Here is a 25,719-nt window from a genome sequence, read left to right on the forward strand (position 1 = left end):
TTTGATGAATACAAGTTTCAAAATAGCTAAATGTATTTTTTGTAATTTTGGAAAAGAAGTGTGGTTGTATGTTTCTTAAAAGGGGCTTATAATGTATTTGGGAAAAAAAACATGTTGACTGAGGAATGCAGTATCAGGACGCTCACCCAGCTATTCCTCGGCTCCTCCACACCTCGTACAAAACCACTGGGATATTTCCACTGGCTGTGCTCGTCCCAGCCTGACGAAAAGAGACAAAACACAGTAATGATGGATGATCCGTCTTCAAGCTTCCTGTCAAACATGTAAACACACACTGTGTTTTGTCTTCCTTTCGATTCTGCTCTGTTCCTGGTATACTCTACCGTCTCCACCTGTTCAACAGCTCTCCTTTCTGCTCATTCTATATTTATAGTCCCTCTTCTGCAAACCCACAGCACCATATTCAAAACAGCCATCTATATCAGTGAACCGTGAAGGAGAGTTAACGTAACAACTGTGTGTTTTACACTGGCACACCACTTTCTGAGGCTAATTTCAAAGGCTCTATATTTAGACTGGGTTAGTTTTTCATATTTCAGAGTTTAAGTTGTTGAGTTGACTGTACATTGAGCAGCCCCGTACACTGCAGTTCCCCACAGGGCTTGGAAAACCGCCTGGAGTGTCTGTAGGCCAAAACACACACAGTACAGCAGACCTGCCTGAACATGAGGTCTCAATTTCTTCGATTGGTCAAATGGACCAAAAAAAAGAGAAAAAGAGAGAGAGAGAGAGAGAGAGAGAGAGAGAGAGAGAGAGAGAGAGAGAGAGAGAGAGAGAGAGAGATTTGGGCAAACACAAGGCAACCTGAAGTGACCTGAAGCATGCATGACACATCACTTTGTCAGCCATTGGCGTGAGTCAGGTGCTTTACTTCTTCAAGGAGCCAACAGTTTATTCAAATGCAAAATCAACTCCATTTATAATGTTTGTCAAGTATAAATGTAGTTTTTCTTGACCATTCCCATCCTCTCTCTGACCATTAGAATTAAACGTTTGTGCTACCGTACCCTTAAGATTTTATATGTAAACAACCTCTTATGGCTTAGTCCACACGGTTGTATTTGTAAAGGGACAGTTCACTCCAAAATGAATATGTATTTTCTTTCCTCTGTGGAACACAAGAGAAGATATTTTGAGAAATGTTCTTTTTTTTTTTTTCGTCCTTACATATGAAGTCAATAGGGTCAAATGTTGTTTGGTTTCCAATATTCTTCAAAATATCTTCTTCATGGTCCACAGAAGATCAGTCAGTCATACAGGTTTGGAACAACATGAGGGTGAGTAAACTAAAAATGATCAAAGTTTTAACAGTAAAAGACTTCAAAAATACTACGGTAAAAACCTGTTAATTGGTTAATGATAAGTTCCTTTACTATACATTAGACGGTGAAAAACTTTAAAAGATCTAACCTTACATTTCATGAAATTTTACAGCAAAGTACGGTTAAATGTAGTTTTTGGAAATTAAGAAGCACAAACCATCTTGTAATACACAGTGAAAAACTGTAAATTGACATTCCCAGACATCTCTGTGTGACACCTCATATTTAATGTTTTTTCTTTGGAACTTTCTCTTCTTAGTTTTATCAGTCATGTATATTAGGGTTTTATGTTATATCTTATGTTGTTAGATTCATGTTTATTGCATTATTTTAGTGTCATGAGTTACCATGATGGTGTTTTGTATTTATGTATTACATTGTGCACATTCTTATATTAATATTTAGCTCAGGTTGTGGAAAAGCTACCTGTGATGAACTTTGATTCATCATGTGTCTTTCTCTTGACCACCAGAGGATGGGCCAAGTTGCAGAATACTATGCTACTACTGTACTATGTTGATACTATTGTGATAAGAGTTGTGATGTTATGACAATTAATTGGTTATCCGAGTGTGGTTCCCTTCGTTGCAAAGACTATGTACGTGTCTATACGTATCTTCACAATTCATTGCATCTTTCCATTTTTTTTTAAAATCTTGGTTTAATGATATGTTCCCACATTAATGAGTCAAATGCTAAACATGGCTCTACTGTTGGGTCATCACTGTAGCTCTGTTCTAAAACCTGGTGATCTACATAGACAGCTGACTAACCATGGAACCTCATAGGTGACAGATTAGGAACAAAATAAGCAGCAATTGGTTCTCAACTGATTTCTACATTGTTTATCGTTGGCATGTTGCTAAGGGCACAATAGTCTAAAACTGCATCAGAAATCGCATACTAGTCTAGTAGGTACTACATTAGTTTTAAACTTTGTGTTAAAAAGTAGGTTACACTTTATTTTAAGGTGACGTAGTTACATTGTACTCACTCTAAGTACTGAGTAATATTAATTAACTACATGTACTTACTATAGAGTTACAGTTAGGGTTAGGTTTAGGGTTCGTTATTTGTAATTATGCAAATTTACTGTTATTACTGTGAGTACATGTAGTAACGTGTAACTACGTCACCTTAAAATAAAGTGTTACCAAAAAGTATGTTCCATATAGTATGAATGTGTGTATTTTGAATGAAATTTGGATGCACCAAATCTGACATGTTGTCTTGTCACCGTCATGTGACCTACGGCATCAGTTGCGTCACTTCACTACCATTCACAATTCTTCTACCGGATAGCATGGGATGTTCATCGGATGCACATACTATGAATTTAGACATACTACTCTTTTTGTGTAGTTTTTCAATACTATATGGAAGTAGGTATAATACATACACAGAAGTGAATAAGAATCAAATCAAATAGAAATCTGAATCGTATCAAATTGATAGCATATGCATCAGAAAATCTGTATTGTGTTCTGGGTGTTTTCTAATTGGTCCCACTTACAAATTTCTATAGGTATGGCTTGGGTCCCTTCGGGAGAATTTTTTCAGCAACAAAAAATATTCTTTGTCTGATGAAGAGCCTGTTGTGCTCAAAACCTCAACTGTGTGAGAGTCTGTTAATACATTTCTATATTTTTGGAGTTGTGGTGTGCTGACTACACTTTTTTATATAGACTTTATATTATACATTATAGAATCTGAAGTTGCTTAGCCTTTGAACAGCCTTTGCATCAAACTTATAATGCTGCCTAGATTTTGGAACCGAACATCTGCACCAGATAACAAGTCTGCAGCCTTGCAGCTCTGAAGTGCAGTTCCGTTCCAGTCCATAGACAACTGGAAATTACACTTGAATATACAAACGTCTTCTGACATCTAACATGCAGTCTCGACTGGACAGCGGACAGTAAGAGGGAGTGCATTCGTGCGTCAGAAGCGTCCCTGGATAACCCTGCTATTGGATCAAGCTGTGTCTACCAAGGCTTTTTCTTCACTCTCTCTCTCTTCTGTTGCTTTTGTCTACATTAGGGCCGTTTGTTTGCTCACCTTGCGCTCCATCTGGGAGGCATCAGGAGACAGATTTAAACAACAGTTTCAAAGTCTCACCTTAGCCAACATTATCCAAGTCTTCGCCACATCTAGCGGAGTCGTGACGAACGCTGCTACTCCACCTGAAAAGAGACGTTTTGTTTATCAGCACACAAACACAAACAAGGACTAATTACAGCGTTAATTATGTTATAATTACCACCGAGAATAAATGTAAATATGTGCCATGAGATCAGCACTGATCACCCGATGGAAACGTTCTGGAGAAAAATAGCGAACGCGGATTAATTTTTCAAACTAGCCTGGCACTGTCACGCACCCGTAAACACTCATGCACATTCATAAACTTGTTTTGGCGTAAATGAGAACAGAAAGAAGTTCCCTCTCTTTTCTAATAGGGGATCGGACAAACAACAGCATCGAGCTTTAAGCGTTCTTCTCAACGCTGAACGCTCCAAACGCAAGTGATTTGTTTTTAGAGAAATGTTCTAGAAACAGGCTGTCGATTATCCCTGAATATAATTTTGACTCAAACCTCAGATTGTAAAAACAAGCAAAAAAATTACATGCAAGTACATTAATGGTTCCATTGTAATTACATGTATACAGTGGAAATTAATTCTTCTATACAAAAAATTTGAAATTGGAGTGGGAAAGTTGTTAACTTTAGTAGCAGTTGGGCTAATTTTCTTGGCCTAAATTATGGTAACATGTTAAAAGTTTTTTCTTTATGTAAACAACAGTTTCACCCTGATTTGGACCTTAGTCAGGTTAGACGCCATATTGAATTTAGCACGGATGAAAATAAAGCTGTGAGGGATAGACATACAGTCTTTACAATGGCACGCACAGTATAAAGGTCCTAGATCATGTAATATTCACAACTCACAAATTTTAAAACTGTTTTATGGTGTTCTTGTCTACTGATTTTGTTTTTTTGAAAGACGTTTCATCAGCTGAACATTCGGCATGTTGTCAAACAACAGTATAATCCATTGAAAGCACTGTATTCTCTCCCTCACAGCCTCATTTTTATTCCTGTCAACAATTCTATAAAAATATGGAGCTACCCTGACTAAGATCTATTCTTTTGTTCCTTGCTGGCTGAATGATCTTCTCAATCCTAGCCAAACAGCCAAGTATCTTGCCATTTTCTTTTGCAATTTTTTGGGTACTTGACTGAATCCTCTATTATATATATATATTTTATAATAAATTTAAATTATAAATTATAAATAAATTTAAAAGAAATGAATAAAAGAACGATTACTTCTCTCACCATTTCTTTCTTTCATGACTATACTAGCCCATTTTCCCCTTAAACTTTATTCAAAAGCATCTGCTACATGCATAATTGTAAATGTTTTCTTGTGCATATAAGGAAGTAGTTACCAGATTTACCAGCTTTACATCATCATGGTAATGGAAGGAGGATCTATAATAGGATATAACTCTGGACAAACAAGGTTAGCACGCGTTTCTCCGTCATTAGATTCATGCCACCCCACATAATGTTTACGCTTCATGGCTATACTTTCAAAAAAGCAATGCCTTCCATTGTAACTGAATTACTGTAGATGCTGTTTTTGCTTGACTTCAGTGGTAATCAACAGCAAGTCAAAGATGTGACATTGTACTGTATTCCCAATCTTGTACTAAACCAAGAACAACACTCCTTAAAAAGTAAAAGGACACAATATTGGAGATGGAGAGAGATTGGGAAAAGAAAGCATTTCTCATTTGTTCTCTTGAGGCTTGCAGCTGTGGCAGTGATGGCAAGCAAACGCAACCATACAATGCATCACAATTCACATTTGTTTGGGTGATTTCACAACAACACTAACAACCGCAATCCACCTAAAGAGATACATCTGTGCCAAAGCAGCACATGTGCACACACAATCTGAATCCAACATCACACCCCAGGTGGCGTGGCTGGCAGCCATGTTCTTTCCCCTTCGGCTGAAGCATCCTTGTCCCTCCATTGTGTCCCAGTACCTGATGAGTTATCACTCTGGACAGAGATGGTGACTGGGGAATTAGACAGCTGCAAGGGCTTCTGGGCCAAACTTGAGCTCCTTTAGAGTAAACTCTGACTCTAGTTCGTAAACTCTATGACTGCTGACAATAGCTACGAAAGTTACAGAGCATGATGCAGGGGCAATAAAAGGTCAATGTTGCACACTTCCTCTACTGACTCTCCACCTATAATTAGCTCTTTCATTCCCTCTCTTTTGGTGCACACCAGCTGATGAACAACCTGATATGACCATCTTGACCTGTGTGGAATTAAACAGGAATGCAGCTGGGTAAATTTTGGATATTCCTGGCATTGGACCCCATCCCAACTCCCTATATCTCGTTCTCCTTCGCTCTCTTTCCCAGACCTCTGTGCCGAGGCTAATCCCACACACCTGCGAGAGCTCCGCACACCGCTGCCTGCCAAGAGTCCAGTCGTCCCCCCTGCCTCCTCCACCACACAGCCTACAGAGAAAGAGAGAGAGAATTAGGGATTATTACATTTATCAGTATCATTTAAAAAAAAACAACAACAAAAAACCACCCAAATCCCTTGGGTTTGTATGTATGGAAACTCAACAGAACAGCTATCTTAATGTCCACATCTCCAGTATGATGCCAAGAGTTTCATTTCCCCCACAAGGAATGTTGACAACATTTGAAAGAAAGAAATCTTCCCTGACTTCCACAGCTCAGCACTTTTGTGTACACACATGCTAACTCCATCAATCCCTGGAAAACACTTCTTTCATGCTGGTTCAGAGTTTCCCAAAAAACGAGAGGAAAACGGTATTGAGCTTTGATGAGTGTCACAGATGGAAGATTATGATGAAAAGGGGAAATACTAGTGCTGGCTAAGATATTAGATCTGTTCCAAAACCTAGTGTGCTGCTTATTTGTGTCCTGTTCTATCTACTAAAGAAGCATCCAAACTGACATAAAATATAAGGAAAATCATTGAAGCGATTCTCAAAGATAACTTTATTTATTGTGTGCTACTTACGTGGCATGCAATCAACTTTGATTTTAACATGTTGCTAAGCTAACAAAAAAGCTAACACTTTATTTGAATGTGTCCTTGTTACACGTTGCATGTAGTTTCTGTAGTAATAACTATAAATTGCGCTTAATTACATGCAACTAACCCTAAACCAACCCCTTTTTCCAACCCTAACCCTAGTTAATTATTATTACTCTGTACTTAAATGTATAATTACACAAACAATGACACCTTAAAATAAAGTGTAACCTATGACTTTAAGGGGTTAAACAAAATATAAGCATGTGCATAATCAACGTTTCTTTCAATGCAACCGTTTAAAAGTTTGGGGAAAACAAACATATTTTTATGTTTTTAAAAGAAGTCTCAAATTCTGACCAAAGCATTTGTTTGATCAAAAATACAGTAAAAACAATAATATTGGGGAAATATTAGAATTTAAAATAACAGTTTTATATTATATTATATTATATTATATTATATTTTTTTATTATTATTTTTTATGTGTTTTGTTTTATTCCTGTGATGGCAAAGCTAAATTTTCAGCAGCCATTACTCCAGTCTTCAGTGTCACATGATCCTTCAGATCCTTTTTTTGTGGAACATTTGATACTTTGATAAAGAGAAACTTCAAAACAGCAGCATTTATTTGAAATGGAAATATTTTTCAACATTATAAATGTCTTTACTGTGACTTTTGATCAATTTAACACATCTAATGCTGAATAAAAATATTAAATAGTTTTGTTTTTTTGAAGACATCAAACCTTTGAATGATACTGTATTTTGCATTCTCTAGTCGCAATGCATTCTGGAATTGTCTTCTCTGGAAAGCATACATGTAATGCTGCCTTCATGTTTGGCAATAATGAGACATCTTGAAGCCAACATAATGTTGCGTCCTATTAGAAGAGTATTAAAGCTGTCTAGGCAGCCGGCACACTTGGTTTTGGAACAGCGCTACTATGTTTTTGAGACAGGTAAGACAGGCTTGACAGGATCTCAGTCAATTGCACAATTTGTACTAATTTTAGGATGGCTAATTGTAATTTGAGCTCATAGTATTTAAAGAGGTGAAGTAGGAGGGAAGGAATGTGGTAAGTTAAAGAGAAATGTGTGTGAGGACTGTTGTAGAAAGGAGGAGGGAGTTTCAGTGAGTTCACGTGTTTGTTGGTTTTATGTTGTGTTTGGTGGGAGTCATTATGCACCCAGGCTGCAAATAATTGCTGGAGTTTTCCTACGACCTCAGACCAGGAGCATCTGATGGCTAAGAAAGGAAAACAATTGAAGCGCAGCATGAAGTAATTATGAATGATCCTCTTCAACTCTGTGCACAAGAACACACACACATAAATGTTCTCTTCGTCAGTACATCATGTGTGTTTCATTAGCTGTCAGATTAAGGAAGAATCTTTGTTTTCAAGTTCAAAGAGCTTGTGCTGGAAAACATCCATTCCTCCTCCTCGTCAAACTCACTGAAAACAAACTGGAAGCAAGTTCCCCTCAAAACAAACTGACTGACCACTGATATACATGCTAGGATGTACCTGACATAAACTACATTTGACACAAAGACAGGTGTTACATTCAACTGCAATTATATTTGATCATTAAAATGACATAAAAAAACATGTTGTTGCCTTCCAAAATATGTCAGCATGCCTTTATAATGCAATGCAAGTACAGTATGTGCTGCATTCTCTGTGTTGTTACATGTGGGCAGTATAGTGGATATTACTAGCACGTCTTCTTAGACTGCTTAGACTTCTTAGCATGTCTACTGTCCTCTTCTATAGTCAGTTTTCTCTTTCATGTCAACTACTGTCATGGAAGAGAAACAGCTTGTTGAGAGTCTATATTGAAGCAAATATCCTTTAAGTTTAGTAAATATTTGTTGATCCATATTAGTCTGTTTTACCTATAATTTTAATAAATTAAAATTATGATTTTGGTTGACGAGAAAGAGTAAAAAAAAAAAAAAAAAAAAAAAAAAAAGGGAAGTAGTGGCAGATTTTCTTCTATATTGCGACGTACGTCTGAGTGTAACACATTAGCGAAAAAGGAAATAAAAAAAGAGAGGGACTTGGTCTCATATATCGGTTGTTGATTGGATTTCGACATGTAGCCGTTGCACTAAAGTTTAAACGGACAAAATTTTGGCATACATCACCTGAGAGAAGTCTGTCATTTTATCATAAGATTAAGATATTTCAACTAAAAATTGATGTAAAAAAACAACATGAATTTAAAAATATTGGTAACACTGTTGGGTCCAATGCTCACTATTAACTGGTTGCTTATTAGCATGCATATTACTAGGATATTGGCTGTGTATTAGTACTTATAAAGCACATATTAATGCCTTATTCTGCATGACCATATTCTACATCTCTCAATCCTACCCAATGCCTCAACTTAACTACCTTATAAACTATTAATAAGCAGTAATTAGGAGATTATTGAGGCAAAAGTCGTAGTTAATAGTTAGTTAATAGTGAGAATTGTATCCTAATCTAAAGTGTGACCAAAATATTTTAAGAAAAACAACATGTAAAAACTATACTTCTTGTGAACAACACCATGTTTAGTCGCATTCAAATAAAAAAGAAGCAAAAATTGGTATGTGTCTTTAAATGAATGACTTGGAGTTTCACCACTGAAAGGTCGTGGATGGAGACATTTGTAGAGGTGAGCAGGTGGACTCCTTTCATGTGGAAAGATGGGGAGCTTGATAAACTGACATGGTCAGGGTAGGTTGTATGGTTTAATAAAGCACTGTGAGAAGCAGCGAGCCAGGCACTGGCAGCCTTGTGTGACAGGAACAGTGTGTTTAATATGATTCTGGCAGCAACTGGAAGCCACTGAAGAGATGCGAGTAAAGGTGTAGTGAGAGAGGATTTCTAGAGGTTAAACATGCTCAGAGCAGTAGGCAGTGGATGAGGAGCGAGTTGCAGGTAGTTGTGAAATATTTTGGGCCTAAAATGGGAAATGAGGTTATTCAGGGCTAAAGAAAGAGCCTGATTTGCTTGATTATTCCAACTCACAATGTTAAACCCACATCTGAGTCTGCCGTAGCTTGAACATTTCATCTGATAATAAGTATAATAAAGTCTGACTCAACTAACTCTTTCGTTTAACCGAGGACATGCCTGAGATCAATTTAAAAACATTTATGTGGACAAATAGACCTTTTTCTAATCATACTTAAACACTAAACGTAAGATTTATTTACTATAGTCTTTTCCGGAACACACCACCTTGGCCAGGCATTACTCCAAATGTACGCTTCAGCTTCAATTACTCAAAGCATACTAAGACTTGCTCATGACACACTTGCACTTAATCATGGGAAAAAGTTTGATCCACCGACACATAAATGTCGAGTTGAGTGGGCACGGTGGGAAATAAATGGCCGGCTGATGTAATGACACAGCTGCTCAGTGGTTTTGTAACAGAGCAGTGCTGAGTTTAGGGGATTGTTGGTAGATAAACTTAGGGAATTGTGGGATACGCTGGAGAGAACAGATGGTTTACTGCGGCCTGCCACTCGGATGCCGGGGCTTAAATTGTTTTTGGTGCGAATGACTTGAGAAATGGTTTGGTGATACTTGGGGTTTGATTTCCCAACATGAAATGTTTGCCAGGATTGAAGATTGAGGCATTTTTTAAGTTCTCTGCGGCTCACTGCACTTTGTTGCACTCAATGTGCTCAAAAACAAAAACATGCGCATAGTACATCAAATCTTTTTCAATCTTTTTAACTTCAGTGCTTTGGTAAATTATGTTAGTTTTTTTTTTTTTGCGCAAACACTTTATTTATATAGTAATATTAATCTCCAACGCGTGTTAACGTAACGTCCGCTCTCGCGTCAACACAGCACGCATTCGTCATGATGCTCTCGACAAAATTAATATTTAAATTAATGTAAATTATGTTTTTTGTACAAAGAAAGCACTCACGTCGCTTCATAAAATTGAGGTTAAACCACTGGAGTCGCATGGAATACTTTAATGATGTCTTTACTTCCTTTCTGGGGCTTGAAAGTGGTAGTTGCATAGGCTGTCAATGGAGGGACGGAAATCTCTCAGATTTCATCATGAAGATCTTTGTGTTCTGAAGATCAACGAAAGCCTTACGGGCTTGGAACGACATGAGGGTGAGCATTAATAAGCAGTAGCATGCATACTACTTGCTACTGCCTTTATAAAAAAATAAAAAAATTCAATTCTGTCATCATTTACTCACCCTCATATCATTCCAAACTTGTATGACTTGTTTTCTTCTGTGGAACATAAAAGATGATTTTCTGAAGAATGTTGGCAATTCTGGTGAACACTGACTTTCACTTCTTTCCGCAGTGGAAAGAATGTCAAAACACAGGTTTGGAGCAACACGAGCGTAAATGTAAATGATCACAGAATCTCAGATGAACTGATTTTCTGAGTTTCAGATGAACTACACTGATTTTTGTTTTTTAATTGACAGTCCTACTACACAGCCAAGAATATAAAACCACTGAAACCACTGTACTGTGCTGTACCTGGTTGCCCCTCAATGTCCAATGTAAACAATCTGTGTCCTAAATTAAAAAAAAAAACATTCGCTGAAAAACCCTTCACTTTTTTTACACAAAAATTAGTTTCCAGGGCCATTTAATACTGAATGCACACTTGAAAGAATGTGGAATTCTTGGAAATAATCAATGAAGCGAAAGCAGTCATTTAAAACCAACATTGGCATCCCATGCCATTGTCTCATCTACGCTTTCTTGCTTTTCAAAGCCATGCTCTTTTGAAAGACAGTTTAGCAAAGACTCACATTCCAGCAGCTCCACACAGATGGCCGGAGAGGCTGAAAACATGGACGAATGAAGGAGTGAGAAAATGCCTTTGAAAGTGCCACAAAGAGGCGGCCATGAATGACACTCCTTATTACGGTGGAGAATCGCGGTTAAAGCTCGCCCACAGCTGCACGTGCTATTGTCCTCGATGCCTCTCCTTCTCTGCTTCGCTCCGGTCGCTAGGCCAAGAGCGCTAATGGAATTTTCTGCTCTCGCCCTGGAGACATGATGTCATCCTCACAAACGGGGCCTTTTTTGAAGAAAAATGACTTATGTGGCCCGGACCAGACAATGAAAAAGGAAATGGACATTTGGCTAAGACTCAAGGTTTGCGAGAAATTACGATTCCGCTTAACCACCGGTGAGGGCGACCAATAAAATGCATCGTCATTTTGTGAGAACCTAAAAAAAGAGAGTTATTAACCGGTATGGTGGCAAAGTGTTTGTAGTTTGAGTTGTAAATGTGTCAGACCATTACCAGGCCATTATTCCTTCATTTGAGCAAAATTATGAGGCCAAATTAGAGTGAAATTAGAGCAAGTGAAAAGTGGATACATACCTTTAGGTACTCCCAGAGTGGAAACTGCACCAGTGAGAATGGAATCTGAAATTAAAAGAAGAGTTTTTTATTATATAGGCCAGAACAGAAAATGTTAACTGCGTTAAAGGGATAGTTCACCTAAAAAAATAAAAAATAAAAAAATAATAATAATAATTCACTCTCCCTTACAGTATGTCGTTCCAATCTGCATGACTTCTTTCTTCAGTGGAACACAAAAGGATAAATGATGAAGAATTTACTAGCTGCACAATGAAAGTGAATGAAGATCCATAAAAGTATCACCACCATTTGTTAATATTTTTCCTTTGAAGACCGAGTCATACAGCTTGGAACGACATGAGGAAATTTTTTTTTTTTTTGGGGTGAACTAATAAAACTCTGGATACAAAGTCTGTCATACAGTGAGATAGAACACAGTTTTGGGGATTTTTTTTATTTATTTTTTTGACATTAATGAAAAACTGCCTTCAGAACAACCATAATAATGCCCTTATGATGTTCAATACATACTGTAGGGGAGGGGGAAGAAAAAAATAAAGCGCACATGTCTTCTGTAAAAGAAAATGGATTACTTGTGGCAACATGTTCAACCACAAGCATTGGCCATTTATCTCATGTGTCAAACTGTTTTAATACTGATGTCTGTACGTCTGGCAGTGTGAAGTATATATGAGAGAGCGTGTGTGTGTGAGAGAAAGACACAGAGAGAGATGATAAATAAATGAAGAGTCTGTGGTCACACAGAGAGAAAAAGATAGAGAGAGAACAAAAGAGAGAGAGAGAGAGAGGTGGCAGAAATCTTCCTCTTCACCCAATCAGGCACAGCAGAGCAAAAAGAGAGGAAATCGATGGCACTGCTGAACCGTGGGTTGACAAAATCCCAAAATCATGTGACTGGCATAAAGACACAGAGAGAGAGAGAGAGAGAGAGAGAGAGAGAGAGAGAGAGAGAGAGAGAGAGAGAGAGAGAGAGAGAGAGAGAGAGAGAGAGAGACATTTGCTAAGGTGTTCTGAATTAAGCCTAGGGCATTGCTAGGCAGTTATTAGTGTCCTTAGTGGTTTCTAGGGTGTTGCCAGGCAATCACTGCGGTGGAGTGAGTGGTTGATACAGTTATGCTAGGGAATTCTGGGTGGTGCTGCTGTTTTTTTTAGCCAGTTGCAAAGGTTTTAAAAAAAGTGATGGTTTAAGGGGTTGCCAAGTATTCAATAAGATGTTTAGAGTGGTTGCTAGGAGTCAGTAAGGTGTTGCTAGGGAATTTACTGTATTACTAGTGTGTTTCTAGGAAGTTGCTAAAGTATTTGTTAAGGGTTTTCTCGAAACATTTGGCAAGGTGTTCAAGGTGGTTGTTAGGATGTTGCCAGGCAGTCGATAAGGTGTTGTGAGTGGTTGATAAGGTGTTGCTAGGGAATTCTGGGTGGTTCTAGTGTGTTTCTAGGCAGTTGCTAAAGTGTTTGTTAGGAGTCTTGGGCAGGCAGTTATTATAGTGTTCTGATTGGTTGCTAGGGTGTTGTCAGACAGTAGCTAAACTGAGTCCAGGGCATTGCTAGTCTGTTGCTAGAGTGTTCAGAGTGGTTACTATGGTGTTGCTAGAGTAGTACTAGCGTGTTTCTTGGCAGTTACTAAGGTGTTCTGAGTGGTTGCTAGTACATTACTAGACAGTTCCTCAAGTCTATATGATGTTCTAGGGCAGGGGTCTCCAAACACTGTCCTGCAGAGTTTAGCTCCAACCCCAATTAAACACACCCGAACCAGCTAATCAGTGTCTTACTAGGGCCTTAAACTGAGATCAGTATAAGAAACTCTGTGCTCCATACAAAACTCTTTATTGGAAACATCTCATTGGACAAATAGAATGTAATCTAATACAATAAAAAAGGCTGACTCTGAAAACAAAGCCCTCATTTGCTTTAGTTGGAAAAACGTCCAAGTTTTGACAAAAATTAACATAACGAACACAATGAAGCAGCATTGCAAACGCTGCGTGGGCATCATGCACACTGCCAGAGCGTTGCATCCCTGATTTCAAAACAAAGAACAGATTGGTGCAATGTGACCTGATGCTGGGGAGTGTGTGTCTTTGTGCGTTTTTCTACAAAAACTAAATCAGCCACCTGTCTTTTATTACCGACATGATAAATTCAGCGTCTCGGTACTCAGGAGGAGTGGAACGCTCAGAGGAATCTGCTAAAACAGAAACGAGGCACAGCTGATTTATGCATAAGTTTAACACTTCTGGCAGAGACGGGGCGCCTGAGCAACGCAGATGGTCAGATTTATATTGAAAAGGCCGTAATGGATGAGAAAAGAGAGCGGATGACGGATATGGAAAGACAGAAGGATAGAAAGCAGGTTTTTGACCAAAGGCCAGAAAGCTTCTTCACATGGAAGAGTCGGTCCAGTGGATGACGGCTGTGTGGTCTGACTGCTGACCAGCTGTACCGATATCAGTTTAAGCACATTAGCATCACGCTTTTTCCCTGAAGTGCATTTATAATGTAAGTTAAGGTTTCCTACACCAAAAAACAAGCCATAACTGTGTTGTGTGGGATTGTCGATTTGGAGATAATGGAGAAACAACAACACACCGATGTGCATCAAACACTCTTCTCTGCTGTCAGTGTCGCTATCACGGTGTGTAACTGTCAGGTACGTTATCATTGAGAGATAGGGCTGGCTGTGTGTTTGTGACGGGGTTACTCATGGGAATATTAGTATTCTGTTGTGTTCTTCACTGTCAGGCTCCTGGCCGCCAGTGTGATATCTGGGAAAACAGATGTCAAAATGCATTTAAATGAAGCTTGATTGGAAGGGTGGCGCTCTGCATGCTATTTGACAAATGGCTTTAATAGGTCAGACGGTACTGGATGAATACTAATGAGAGGAGAAAGGGATAGAGATCAATCTGAAATCGGATTCAGTTCGATTGGATTCATTTAAATCACATTCAATTTTAATTTGTCTTGATTAAAATGCAATGCAATGTGTTTTACTTCATTTCAATGTAAATTAAATATGCTAATTAAATATTGGACTTTGTCTATAATTTGCATGAAAGCCTATCTGATAATGCTGTCTGTCACCTTTTTATGAACTTTTATGAAGCATTAAAGAAAAACGGAATAAAATGAATGTAATAAATAAAACGATATTACTAATAAATATTAAAACACACTAATAAATGTATTTGCATTAAATTAATATGAAACCTAGGGGCCTTTAAAAAGACAGCAGAGGTACAAACAACAGGAGTGTGTTTGATAAAAATGAAAATAAATATTAAAACAGTGTTTGGACATTTCATCCACACTAAATGTATAAATCTATTTGCATTAAATTAAAATCAAACTAATTGGAAATTAAAAGAAAGTTAGAGGTACACTTTTAAAAAACACTATTTCACAAGAAAACAGAAGCTTGTTTGATAAAAAATAATATATAATAAATAATAAATAACTAATATGTATGGATTAATGTTAATAATAATAATAATAATAATAAAATATGAGTAAATATTAAAGCAAAGTGTTTAGACACTTCATTCATACTTGTATTTTTTTTTTTTGTAAAATTATGCTAAACTGTATTTTATTTCATCCATTTATGTTATGTATTTATTTGGTAAGTAGAAGCATAATATGACAGTAGTCTAACAGCTTAATAACAGAAAAAGCATAAATATTCAGTTGAAAGTGAAGGAGAGTGAGATACATGTAGTTAAAATAAACGAGAAAAAGGAAATAGCCATTGTAAAAGCTGAAATAGTTATTTTAAAATGAAACCGTTAAAATAAATTTAAAAATAAAAAAAAGATTTTCAAGAAAATAAACTGTCCAATGGAACGATTTTTTGTGTGGAAAAAAACAGAAGAACGGTTTTGATATTGCAGTTCTGTCTACAAAGTGAGGGAAGACGGCATCTGCACAGTACTGAAATAAAAAGAAGAATTATTAAAGCACACTGGAAAGCGGATATTTCTCAACCCTAGAGGGACGACATACTGATCACTCCAGAGACACTCAGCGAAAGAAGAAAAGAGAGTGAGGCAGAGTGACAGGAAGTAGATGAGGGCCAGATGGATATGTCATCAGCATCACCATGATTCAGCAGCGCTGGGTATGAAAACAGCAGACGGACTGGAGGAACCCACAGACTAACCCGAATTTATTTCTGGGAGCTGTGGAAAACACTCGATTTTACAGGCCCTTCCAAACACACACACACACACTCCTAATACATACCGTGACAATGCATACTGAAAACATCTGCAAGTACAAACATAAACCCGTGATTGTCTCTGATTGTGCACACATCAAACATTGACGCAGTAACATTAAACGTAAGAATATGTATCAGTCAAAGCTTTGTAATTGACAGCTTGTTGAAGTGTGATGAGGAACAAATAGGAACAAATTGGGAGGTGGAGAGAAGGAGGGGTGACGACTTGAGAGAAAGAGAGTTTTATTATGCACAACCATCTGCCAATGTCAAACATGTCGCTAAACCTGTTTATGTCTTGAGTGATTTATGAGCCTCTTCACAGGGGTGTGTGTGTGTGTGTGTATACATTTGGGTGTCACATTTGTGTTTGTACAGGCGTGTTTGCTCACCACCGTCACAATACTTTGTGTTTGTGTGTGTGTGTGTGTGTGTGTGTGTGTGTGTGTGTGTGTGTGTGTGTGAATATGCATTCAAAACCTGAGAGAAGTGCAGAGCCCCTCATAAGATCTATTATCTTGAAACAGATCTGAACCACTCTCTAACTCATCATTAGATATAAACATGTTGCCATTACAAATTATATTATAAAATAAATATATAAAATATCTAATAGTGAAAAAAAAAATCATAATACATTTGAAAAATAAATAATAAAAAAATATTATATCATTTATAAATTATTTTATATATATATTATATATATATATATATATATAATATACATATATATATATATATATATATACATATACATATACACACATATACAATTGTATAAAGGTAGAAAGAAAGAAAACGCGTTGAGAGTCTATACATTTGCAATAGTAACGACAATTTAAAAACCTAAAGAGAAGTGGTAGATTATTCCACAATCCTTTCCCTCTTTTTAGTCCCCGTTAAGAGTCTGGCAGCAGCATTTTGGACCAGCAGAAAGTGAGATAAACAAGATTGAGCAATCCCTAAATACAATGAGTTGCAGTAGTCCAGTCAAGTTGAAATACATGCATGAATAATGGTTTCCAGATCCCTATTAGGAATAAAAGATTTTATTTTAGCGATCAGTCTGAGCTGAAAAAATCCCGATTTTACAACTGAATTAATTTGTTTTTTCAAATTTAAGAGCTGGGTCAAAAATGACACCCAGATTCCGTGCATGAGTACCAACAGAGTTTTGAGAGGATGTTAGCACCTTCAGGCCGTCCAAAAACCAACATGCACATTGAAAAAGCAAATGCATGACTTAAGTAATTATAAAATAATATAAATGTAACTATAACTGTTCTTATAATGCAGTATAGGTATTAATGAGTCTTTATAAATATATTAAATTAAATTAAAAGGCTATAATTAATGTTTAAAATGGGGGGGGGGGGGGGATCATTTTCATCGAGACATCAGTAGCTGTATTTAGTACCAGTGACACTGGCCTTCATTTATAAAAAGATGCCATTAAACAAGTAGGCCTATTTAAAATATACTGTCTTTATGTTGCTTCTTCATTAATTTGGAGATTAACTGTGAAATTATTACATTATAAATATTAAAAATGTATAAAAATGTAAGTGTTTTTAATTGCGATTAATCACAGAAAAGATTTGTTAATTTTTTCAACCGATTGACAGCACTAATACATACACTACTCTACTCATATATATATATATATATATATATATATACACACACACATACATACATACATACATACATACACACTATTATAGTATATAATATATAAACACACACGCACGCACACACAAACACACACACACACACACGATTGAGGGACAACATGTACCAATTTCCAAGGACAATGAAACACAAGACATGTTATTGTAGTAAAAACTATAAATTATGGAAAATTAGACGCAACTAACCCTAAACCAAACCCTAACCCAATAGTAAGTACATGTAGTTATTTGTCATTAGTCAGTACTTAAATGTATAACTACACTGTAACACGGACACTAAGATAAAGGGTAACCTTTATTTTAAATGATTAAAATCATTGCTAGGGACAATTCAGTCCAAACATGTCCATAGCGCCCCTACCAAATTTTACCCCCTTTGGCATTAGAGACTTCTTTCAAAAACATTTTTAAAAAAAAAATCTTACCATTCTCAATCTTTGAGTATTTTTAATTAAATTTAATTAAATGAATATTTGAATTCAATTTATTTAACAAATGTGGTTTTGGACCACATAATGTAAAAACCGCATAATGTTAAAAAACTAGTTTGTAACCCTAATTCAGTTGGAGGATGGGGACACTACACAACCTTTATCAAAGGTTGATATTAACGGAGCAGGATCAGTATCACTGAACTTTTGTGAGGCTTGAAAATGTGATTTAAACCCCAGTGCTGTAAAAACTCCTCTGGGAACCAGTTTAGAAAATAAATAAACACATAAATAATGGAAAAAATCAATACGTTGAAAGCAAGCCAGTGGGATGCCCCAAACACTTTATCAGAGAAGAGCGAGCGAGCGAGAAGCTATGTTATGTTTCACGCTTCCCTATGGTCATAATCTTGGCTGAGAATAGAGAGGCCTGCTCCCTCATACAGAAAACATATGTAGCTCCCACGAATAAACGCACACATCACAACGTTAATTCAAAGTTAAATGTTAAGAGAGGTAGATTCAAAGTTTTGAATTGAAATCTAAGCAGCATTGGGCAGTATTTGCGCATTTCTGGCACATAAGTACGGAGAAAGCATGAATCAGCAGTGCTAAAAGTTCAATACTCTTTTGTGTTTGGATATGTGAATCCACTTGCTGTGGAATTCTGACACGCTGAATGTTTTACATGAACACTTTCACAGACAGTGGTTGGAAACGCCTGGAGCGCTAGAATGCTCAGATCGGCCAATCAGAAGGTGCGGAATAATGCGGCCGGCCAATCAGATTTCAGAAGCTCCCTGGTTTCCATCAGCTCCAGGGACAAGCAGGTTAAAATTCTGGGTAATAATATTCTAAACAAATTAAGACTTGTTCAAGGCTGGAGGGGGGAAGGAGGAGAAGAAATGAAGAGGCGAGGGAGGGGTTATGTGGTTAAGGACTGTTTGGAATCAGTGAGCTGGCAAATATTCAAGAGTGTAATTCCATTGACATGACCGAAAACGCTTCCCAGAACCGTCACATAATATTTACATTGTGGGGGGATTTTCTGGCCGGAGTTGCATTGTGCCGTCGCAGCAAGTGTGCCAGGCTGATGCAACAAGTGAACAAAAGAACAGTGAAAACATAGACCGCACCCCTATCAACAAGCTACCGGGCTACGGCCGAACCGTTTGTTTCCTTTGTTCGCATTCGAACAGGTGAATGCCTTGACAACAAAATAGGAAATTCAAGACCGACAGTGGCCACTGTAAGCTACAGGTGCATGCGCGCACAAACAAACACAGAAACTCGTCCGACTGGCATGGAGGCCCTTTCACGCGAGGCACCAAAGCGTGGAGCAGGGCCTCACACACAGAGCATGATGTCAGAGGAAATTTTTTAGTGAATCAATTTATAATCTGTGTGTATGTGACATCGGATGCCCCCTGGACGCTCCAATTAGGTGCTGACAGCGGAGGCGAGATGGATAGCGGCCCTTGGGGGAACGCGGAAAGTCTGAGCAAGACAGAGAGAGAATTAAAGAAGTTAAGAGATACAGAAGGTTTTCAAATTCAGACCTTTCCTATTGGTTACTAAAAGTTTTCAGACTAGGGTCCAATGACACCCAGAGGGCTGCAAGGAGGTGGCTGATTATCAAAGTTAACATATGCACATAATACAGTATATCCATGAAACAGATTTAAAAAAAAATTACATTAACAAACATGTATAATAATACTACTTCATTTTGCAGTCTAAAGATTGGTCAGAATTCAAAAGATTAATTGTGATTATTTTATTCTAAGATAAAATCTTCAGGCAACAAAATTTGGCATATGAACCAGCCCTGTAGGGCTTGAGAGGTGCACATGTTGAACCGTACTGACATTAACCATCAAGCAGAAATACTGAGTATAAACTCAATGACCTCAGTCTGATAAAGATGTTTGGAACCTTATCTGGAAGACACTGAGCAGAAGGTGTGTATGAAACACTTCTCCAGTTTTGGTAAAAGTGTTCTTGTTCTACAAAGCCTTCTTCATATCTGAAGAAAGGAGACAGATGAAGACTTGGAAGCATATTTGATATTGGGCTAATAATAATTACTGCAAGATAAAAAACAGATCAACAACTTGCCATCATGCAGAATGATAACAGTACTGGTAAACTATACAAAGCCAAACATTCTCCGGAACGAATTAAAGCACACTAGCCGAACTGTTTTTACTACATGCGGCATTACATTAAAATGCATTCAATGAGGGTGACTTCACAGAAGCAATGCTAGCAATGATGTTTTTTATTATGAGTGGTTGTTATGGAGTTGCTAAAGTGTTCTGAGTGGTTGTTAACATGTCGCTATGATGAGCGTTTACTAGTTGGTTGCTTACTGGCCCAAATCCCTCCTTCAATGTAAGTCAATGGGACAGATTTGCAAATCAGCGTAGAAGCGCAGTGGAAATTTCTGTGCGTGATCTACTGATAAAGTAGATGAAATTTGGATCATTTCCATAATGACCAACGCAATCTACCAGTTAGCGTCTGTCTGGTTTAAGAGATGCTTTTTTGTGGAGGTAAATAATGGCGCAAATACCAGTGAACTGACTAGTGCAAACCTTAGTAAATCACCTTGCATGATTCATTTAAATCCTCTCCTCCCATAAGTTTGAAAGGGAAACTCCTACAAATGCATATGCAATAAGGTCAGCCGCAAAAATAACCCTGTCCACACCTTTTCAGCACTAATTTTTCCACCGCATGTCTTTAGTAAATCCTTACAGTAGTTTTTTAATGCCAAAAGAGGGTTTGCGCTGGCACTGTCCGCATGCTGAAACTCTTAAGTCTTAAAGTAGCACACCTAAAACAGGAAACAAAGCCAGTCAGATCGTGCAACAAGCCACAAAATTTGACCATACCCTCTTCAAAGCATAAGCAAAACAACCAAATTATAGACAATGGAAACAGAAGATGTCGAGGGCTTCCAGAAAGACTTTTCCTTCACTTAGAGGGTTAAATAAGAACAGTATTTGACATGAAGCAGTGACATCATCCTCTCACCCCCAAACCTGACGGCTCCCTACAGATGTTTCCAGCCGTGGGCCGCTGTTATGTGAGCTTAACTAAACATTACAGTCAGTCTTCAGCTTTCAGCAGTCAGTGCTTCGGCAGGTGTGTCCTCCCAACCCACCAAACATCTCCGGCCTTTTACATTACACAGATATCGGTTTATGCTTTTTATCCGATATTAGTTATGGTTGCGGGGAGAAATTGTGATGAATCTTACACCTATATAAGACAAAAATACAATTTCTACCCAGCAAACTAATCACAGCCTCATTTATGGCCTTCCCGGCATGCAGTTTGAAATTACATCACCATGATTTCATTCAATTAAGTCCAATACTATCCCTCAGGAGAGCAATAGTGAAGTAGAATTGGCCATGATTACTTGTTCGCTAATAGACGACATTGTGTGTTCTGTGATTTATATTATGTGCTAAAACAATGGGAGTTCATTCATATTGTCCTGCCAGATAAAATCTGGCATGATACATGTATTACTTCAACATCTGTTGACCTTACATTTGGACACAGGAAATGCTGAAACGTGAAGTCAGTGCTGATAGCTGGGACAAACATGTGGAAGAAAATCAGCGGGCTATTTAATGTTTCACATCTGAGACATGATAATTGGTTAAAACCTCAAATGCAACCCTACAACCAAATCTGGAATAATTATCGATCGGAACAAGCTCCCGGTCTGAGCCTCTCTCAAGCTGTAATAATAACATTAACTGTCCCGTAAAGCCGTTCACCTTCAACCTCCCATTACCATGCAGCTCGGTGCTCAGACTCCATTTTTCTCCAGAGACAACTGGGGTTAAGTACACAACTCCAGGACACATAAGCATCGCTGCCCCTGAGATAAACTACTGAGAGCGGGGGAGAGCCAGAAAAGGAAAAGATGTCTTCAGAGTTAAAGGCAGAGAGTGTTTTGAGGGAGAAGTAAGATGAAAACGAGTTTGGAGAAGGACGGAGCGAGAGAAGGCGCGAGGGAAATAAATCACAGCATGAGACAGCGAAACTCACCCTGCAATTAGAGGTTAACCTCACACTTGTTTTACAAGGGCACCGCTCTTTCATGAAAAGGGCAATGCATATCACCCTCTAGGAGGGATGACTTACTCCCTTCTCTTATTGCCTTCTGATGCAAGTGTTATTAGATTATCGTTATATTCGTTTTTAAAATGCGAAGCATTTTCATTTAGTGTCTTTTTTTTTATGCTATCACATACTACAGAGGATCAAAGTATAGAGGATCACAAATAAATGAATCCAATAAACTGAACATGTTGTTGCTCAGAGGTATATTCAAGCTCAGGTCACAGGTCTGTGGGCCAGCAGAAGGACAAGACCCCTTTCCTCCCCCCATCCCAGCCCTTTCTTTCTCTCTCGGTCCCTAGCCAGACCGGCGGCCCTTATTGAAACCATATGCGAGAGGCTGAGATTGTTTTCTGCTCGGATTGAGGCAAACATGCAGAAAATTGTGGGAAGCAAACATAACCCCAAGACCTAGCGAAATACACTAATTAAAACAACCTAACCAGCGAACAGAACGCGCACACAAACCCACAGCGACAAAACCTGACTGAGTTACTGTTAAAATAACTAAATAAATACAGTAAAAACTTGCTTCTCTGAATATCAAAGGTCCCCTCAAAAAAAAAAAAAAAAAAAAAAACGTATTTGACTTATAGCTGTGCAGATACATTCATATACATCAGGTGTTTCGAATTGGGGTCCAGGGGCCCTCAGGGGGACACAAGGGTGTAAGAGAAAATAGTGTATAAAAAAAACACTATTGTGAAAATCTAATTAAAATTTTAAATAGTTGTTTCTAATTTAATCCATTTTAAAATTTAATTTATTCCTGGCAAAACTACACTTTCAGCATCATTACTCCAGTCTTCAGTGTCACATGATCCTACAGAAATCATTCTAATATGCTGATTTCATACTGAAGAAATATTTCTTCTTATTATAAATGAAGAAAACAGTTGTGATTTTTGTATAAATCATGATACTTTTTTTCCAGGATACTTTGATGAATAGAAAGTTTAAAAGAACAGCATTTATTTGAAATAGAAATCTTTTGTAATAATGTCAATGTCTAGTGTCAATTTTCCAGAACAATATTTATAAATAAAATGTATTTATTAAAGCTGTCAAATTTAACGCATTAACTAATTAAGATATTACACAAATAAAAAAAAAATATATATATATATAATTTTTTATTTATTTATGATATGAGGTTACTCATCAGGTTTATACATCTAACAGGATATTTGCCAGATAATATTTTATCCAATTATTTAGGCTTTTGGTCCAATGACAATATAACATCTAATTGTTACATTTAAAAGGTGTTTTTTTGCTTTTCAAAACGCATCCTTAAGATTTATTGTTGTGCATTTTCAGCGATTTCAAATGCAATCCAATCGACTTGTATCGCGCACGATATGTATCGTATCATGTGGCTCAAAATCAGTGATCAGATCCATGTGATATAAATAGGCAAGATCGAGTGATTCTGACTGAAGCGTCACAGCTGTCTGTAACTCATGAAACTCAGCGCATGTGGATGTTTGAAATCTTGCCGAGTATTAGGTGGAGAGTCATCCGAGTAAAGCAGACTAAATATCTATCGACAAAACCATTGTGTGCTTGAAGTGATTTAATTGATCGGCATGACGCTGGACAGAAATATCAACATTTCAAGCCGTTCTGAGGGTTCCAGTCCAGAAAGTCTTGTGATTGTTACGCTATCAGTGAGAGTAACATGCGCTGTAGTGGATTGTGGGTAAAAGGATCAATTTAACAGCAGTGCTAGACAGGATTCCTAGCATGAGATATGAATCAAAAGCATGACAGATTGGAGTTGAGCGGGAATGGGAGTCTGAACTACACACCAACAACATGAACTATACATCAATGTCTGTATATTATGCAGCTACCTCAAGTGTTCATGAGTGTGTGTGTGTGTGTGTGAACCAGGATTTTTCTACACATGGAAAGGTCTGTATCCAATTCAAATCCTCAGGAAAACCCTGACAAATGAAGTGTCCTGTTCAGCGCAATCACATAAGAGGATTCCTCTAATGCTGATCAACAACCTTGTGAGAAGGCCCGCCAAAAATAGTCCCTCAGAGAGAGGAAAGAGTGGACAGGGCTCATACAGAGTCTACTCATCACACACACACACACACACACACACACACACACACACACACACACACACACACACACAACACCTTGGCCCAAACATCCCTACACTACATTAGGACCATCTGCACACCAGACAGAATTCTCTTGGGTCATTTTTTTGTTTAAGCTGCAAATAGTCTCACGTAGCCAGACTTCTGACTGTCGACATAAAGTCTGGTCCACACCGCAAATGATCCTGGTCAAGAGCCGCCCAGACAAGATGTCTGACTAACATGTAAAAAACTGGACACAAGTTAGAGAACAAAAAATATGTACAATGAGTGTACAACATATATGTATATGTGTAGAAAAATATAAATGTGTGCTCAATATGTAATTTTCCTTAGATTCAAACTAAGATTCAGTGCCACAAACTTTGTAAACGTCATGTATACTCAAAACCCAAAAGTTAATTCAACTCAAACCGATTGAGAAAACTGATTGCGGCAAACCATTTAAGTTTAAAAATAAATACATATGAGTATTGTGAACTTATATATATTGATATTATATATATGACTCAATATATATAAGTTCACAATACTCATATGTATTAATTTTTAAACTCAAATGGTTTGCCGCAATCAGTTTCCTCAATCGGTTTGAGTTGAGTTAACTTGTTGGGTTTTACAGTGTGTGCATGCCAACTCGCATAAAGCCAGCCAATCAGACTGGACCTTGCCATTTTGGAGCTTGAAGTGGAATTTACTGAATTGCAATTAATTTTTTTTAAAAAATTTTTTTAAAGGAATTACATTCGTCCAACACAGTCCAAACACTTACCAAACAAAATGTATCATTCGTTTTTACTAATATTGCCTACTTATTATTTAAGTTAATATATTTTAATACGTTAAATAATGTCCAACAAATACAGTAATCAAAGCCATTTTAAGTCAAACAATAACACATGTCCTCCACATTGTATTCAGTTAACTATATAAAAATAAATATTGACTGTCTATTTTAAATAACTTTACTCATTAGTAATGGATTTGGGTAAATTAGAGCATTCTGGAAAACGAATAGAAAATTATTATAAAAAAATTATGTAGTTAATTTCAAACACTATTAATACAGCGTTTCATTTAATTTATTATAAGTTATTGATTTATTAACATTATTAAAAGGTACTCTGTAACTTTTGGCCCTCTAGCAGTTAAAAAACAAAACTGCATGCATTCTGCGGAAGAACATTGTGTTGGTTGTGCTTCGGCTCTGCGTGACTGCGGATGAAATATGACCCTTCACACCTGATAATGCTTTATAATGAACCCTGTTAGAGAGCTTCATATGGCAGTTTATC

General features: G+C 37.4%; 1 protein-coding gene across 1 annotated transcript in view; it reads right to left on the reverse strand.

The window, feature by feature from the left end:
* slc25a26 (solute carrier family 25 member 26) overlaps nt 1–25,719 on the reverse strand; it is a 54,028-nt gene that overhangs the window by 7,810 nt on the left and 20,499 nt on the right. Inside the window, exons 6-9 of the mRNA XM_084101837.1 lie at nt 11,824–11,868; nt 5,819–5,888; nt 3,462–3,526; nt 147–220 (exon numbers count right to left, since the gene is read on the reverse strand). Coding sequence (XP_083957963.1) covers nt 147–220; nt 3,462–3,526; nt 5,819–5,888; nt 11,824–11,868 — 254 coding nt within the window. The remainder of the gene's footprint in view (nt 1–146; nt 221–3,461; nt 3,527–5,818; nt 5,889–11,823; nt 11,869–25,719) is intronic.

The sequence above is a fragment of the Abramis brama genome, assembly GCF_963993115.1.
Source record: "Abramis brama genome assembly, chromosome: 23".
Classification (NCBI taxonomy): domain Eukaryota; kingdom Metazoa; phylum Chordata; class Actinopteri; order Cypriniformes; family Leuciscidae; genus Abramis; species Abramis brama.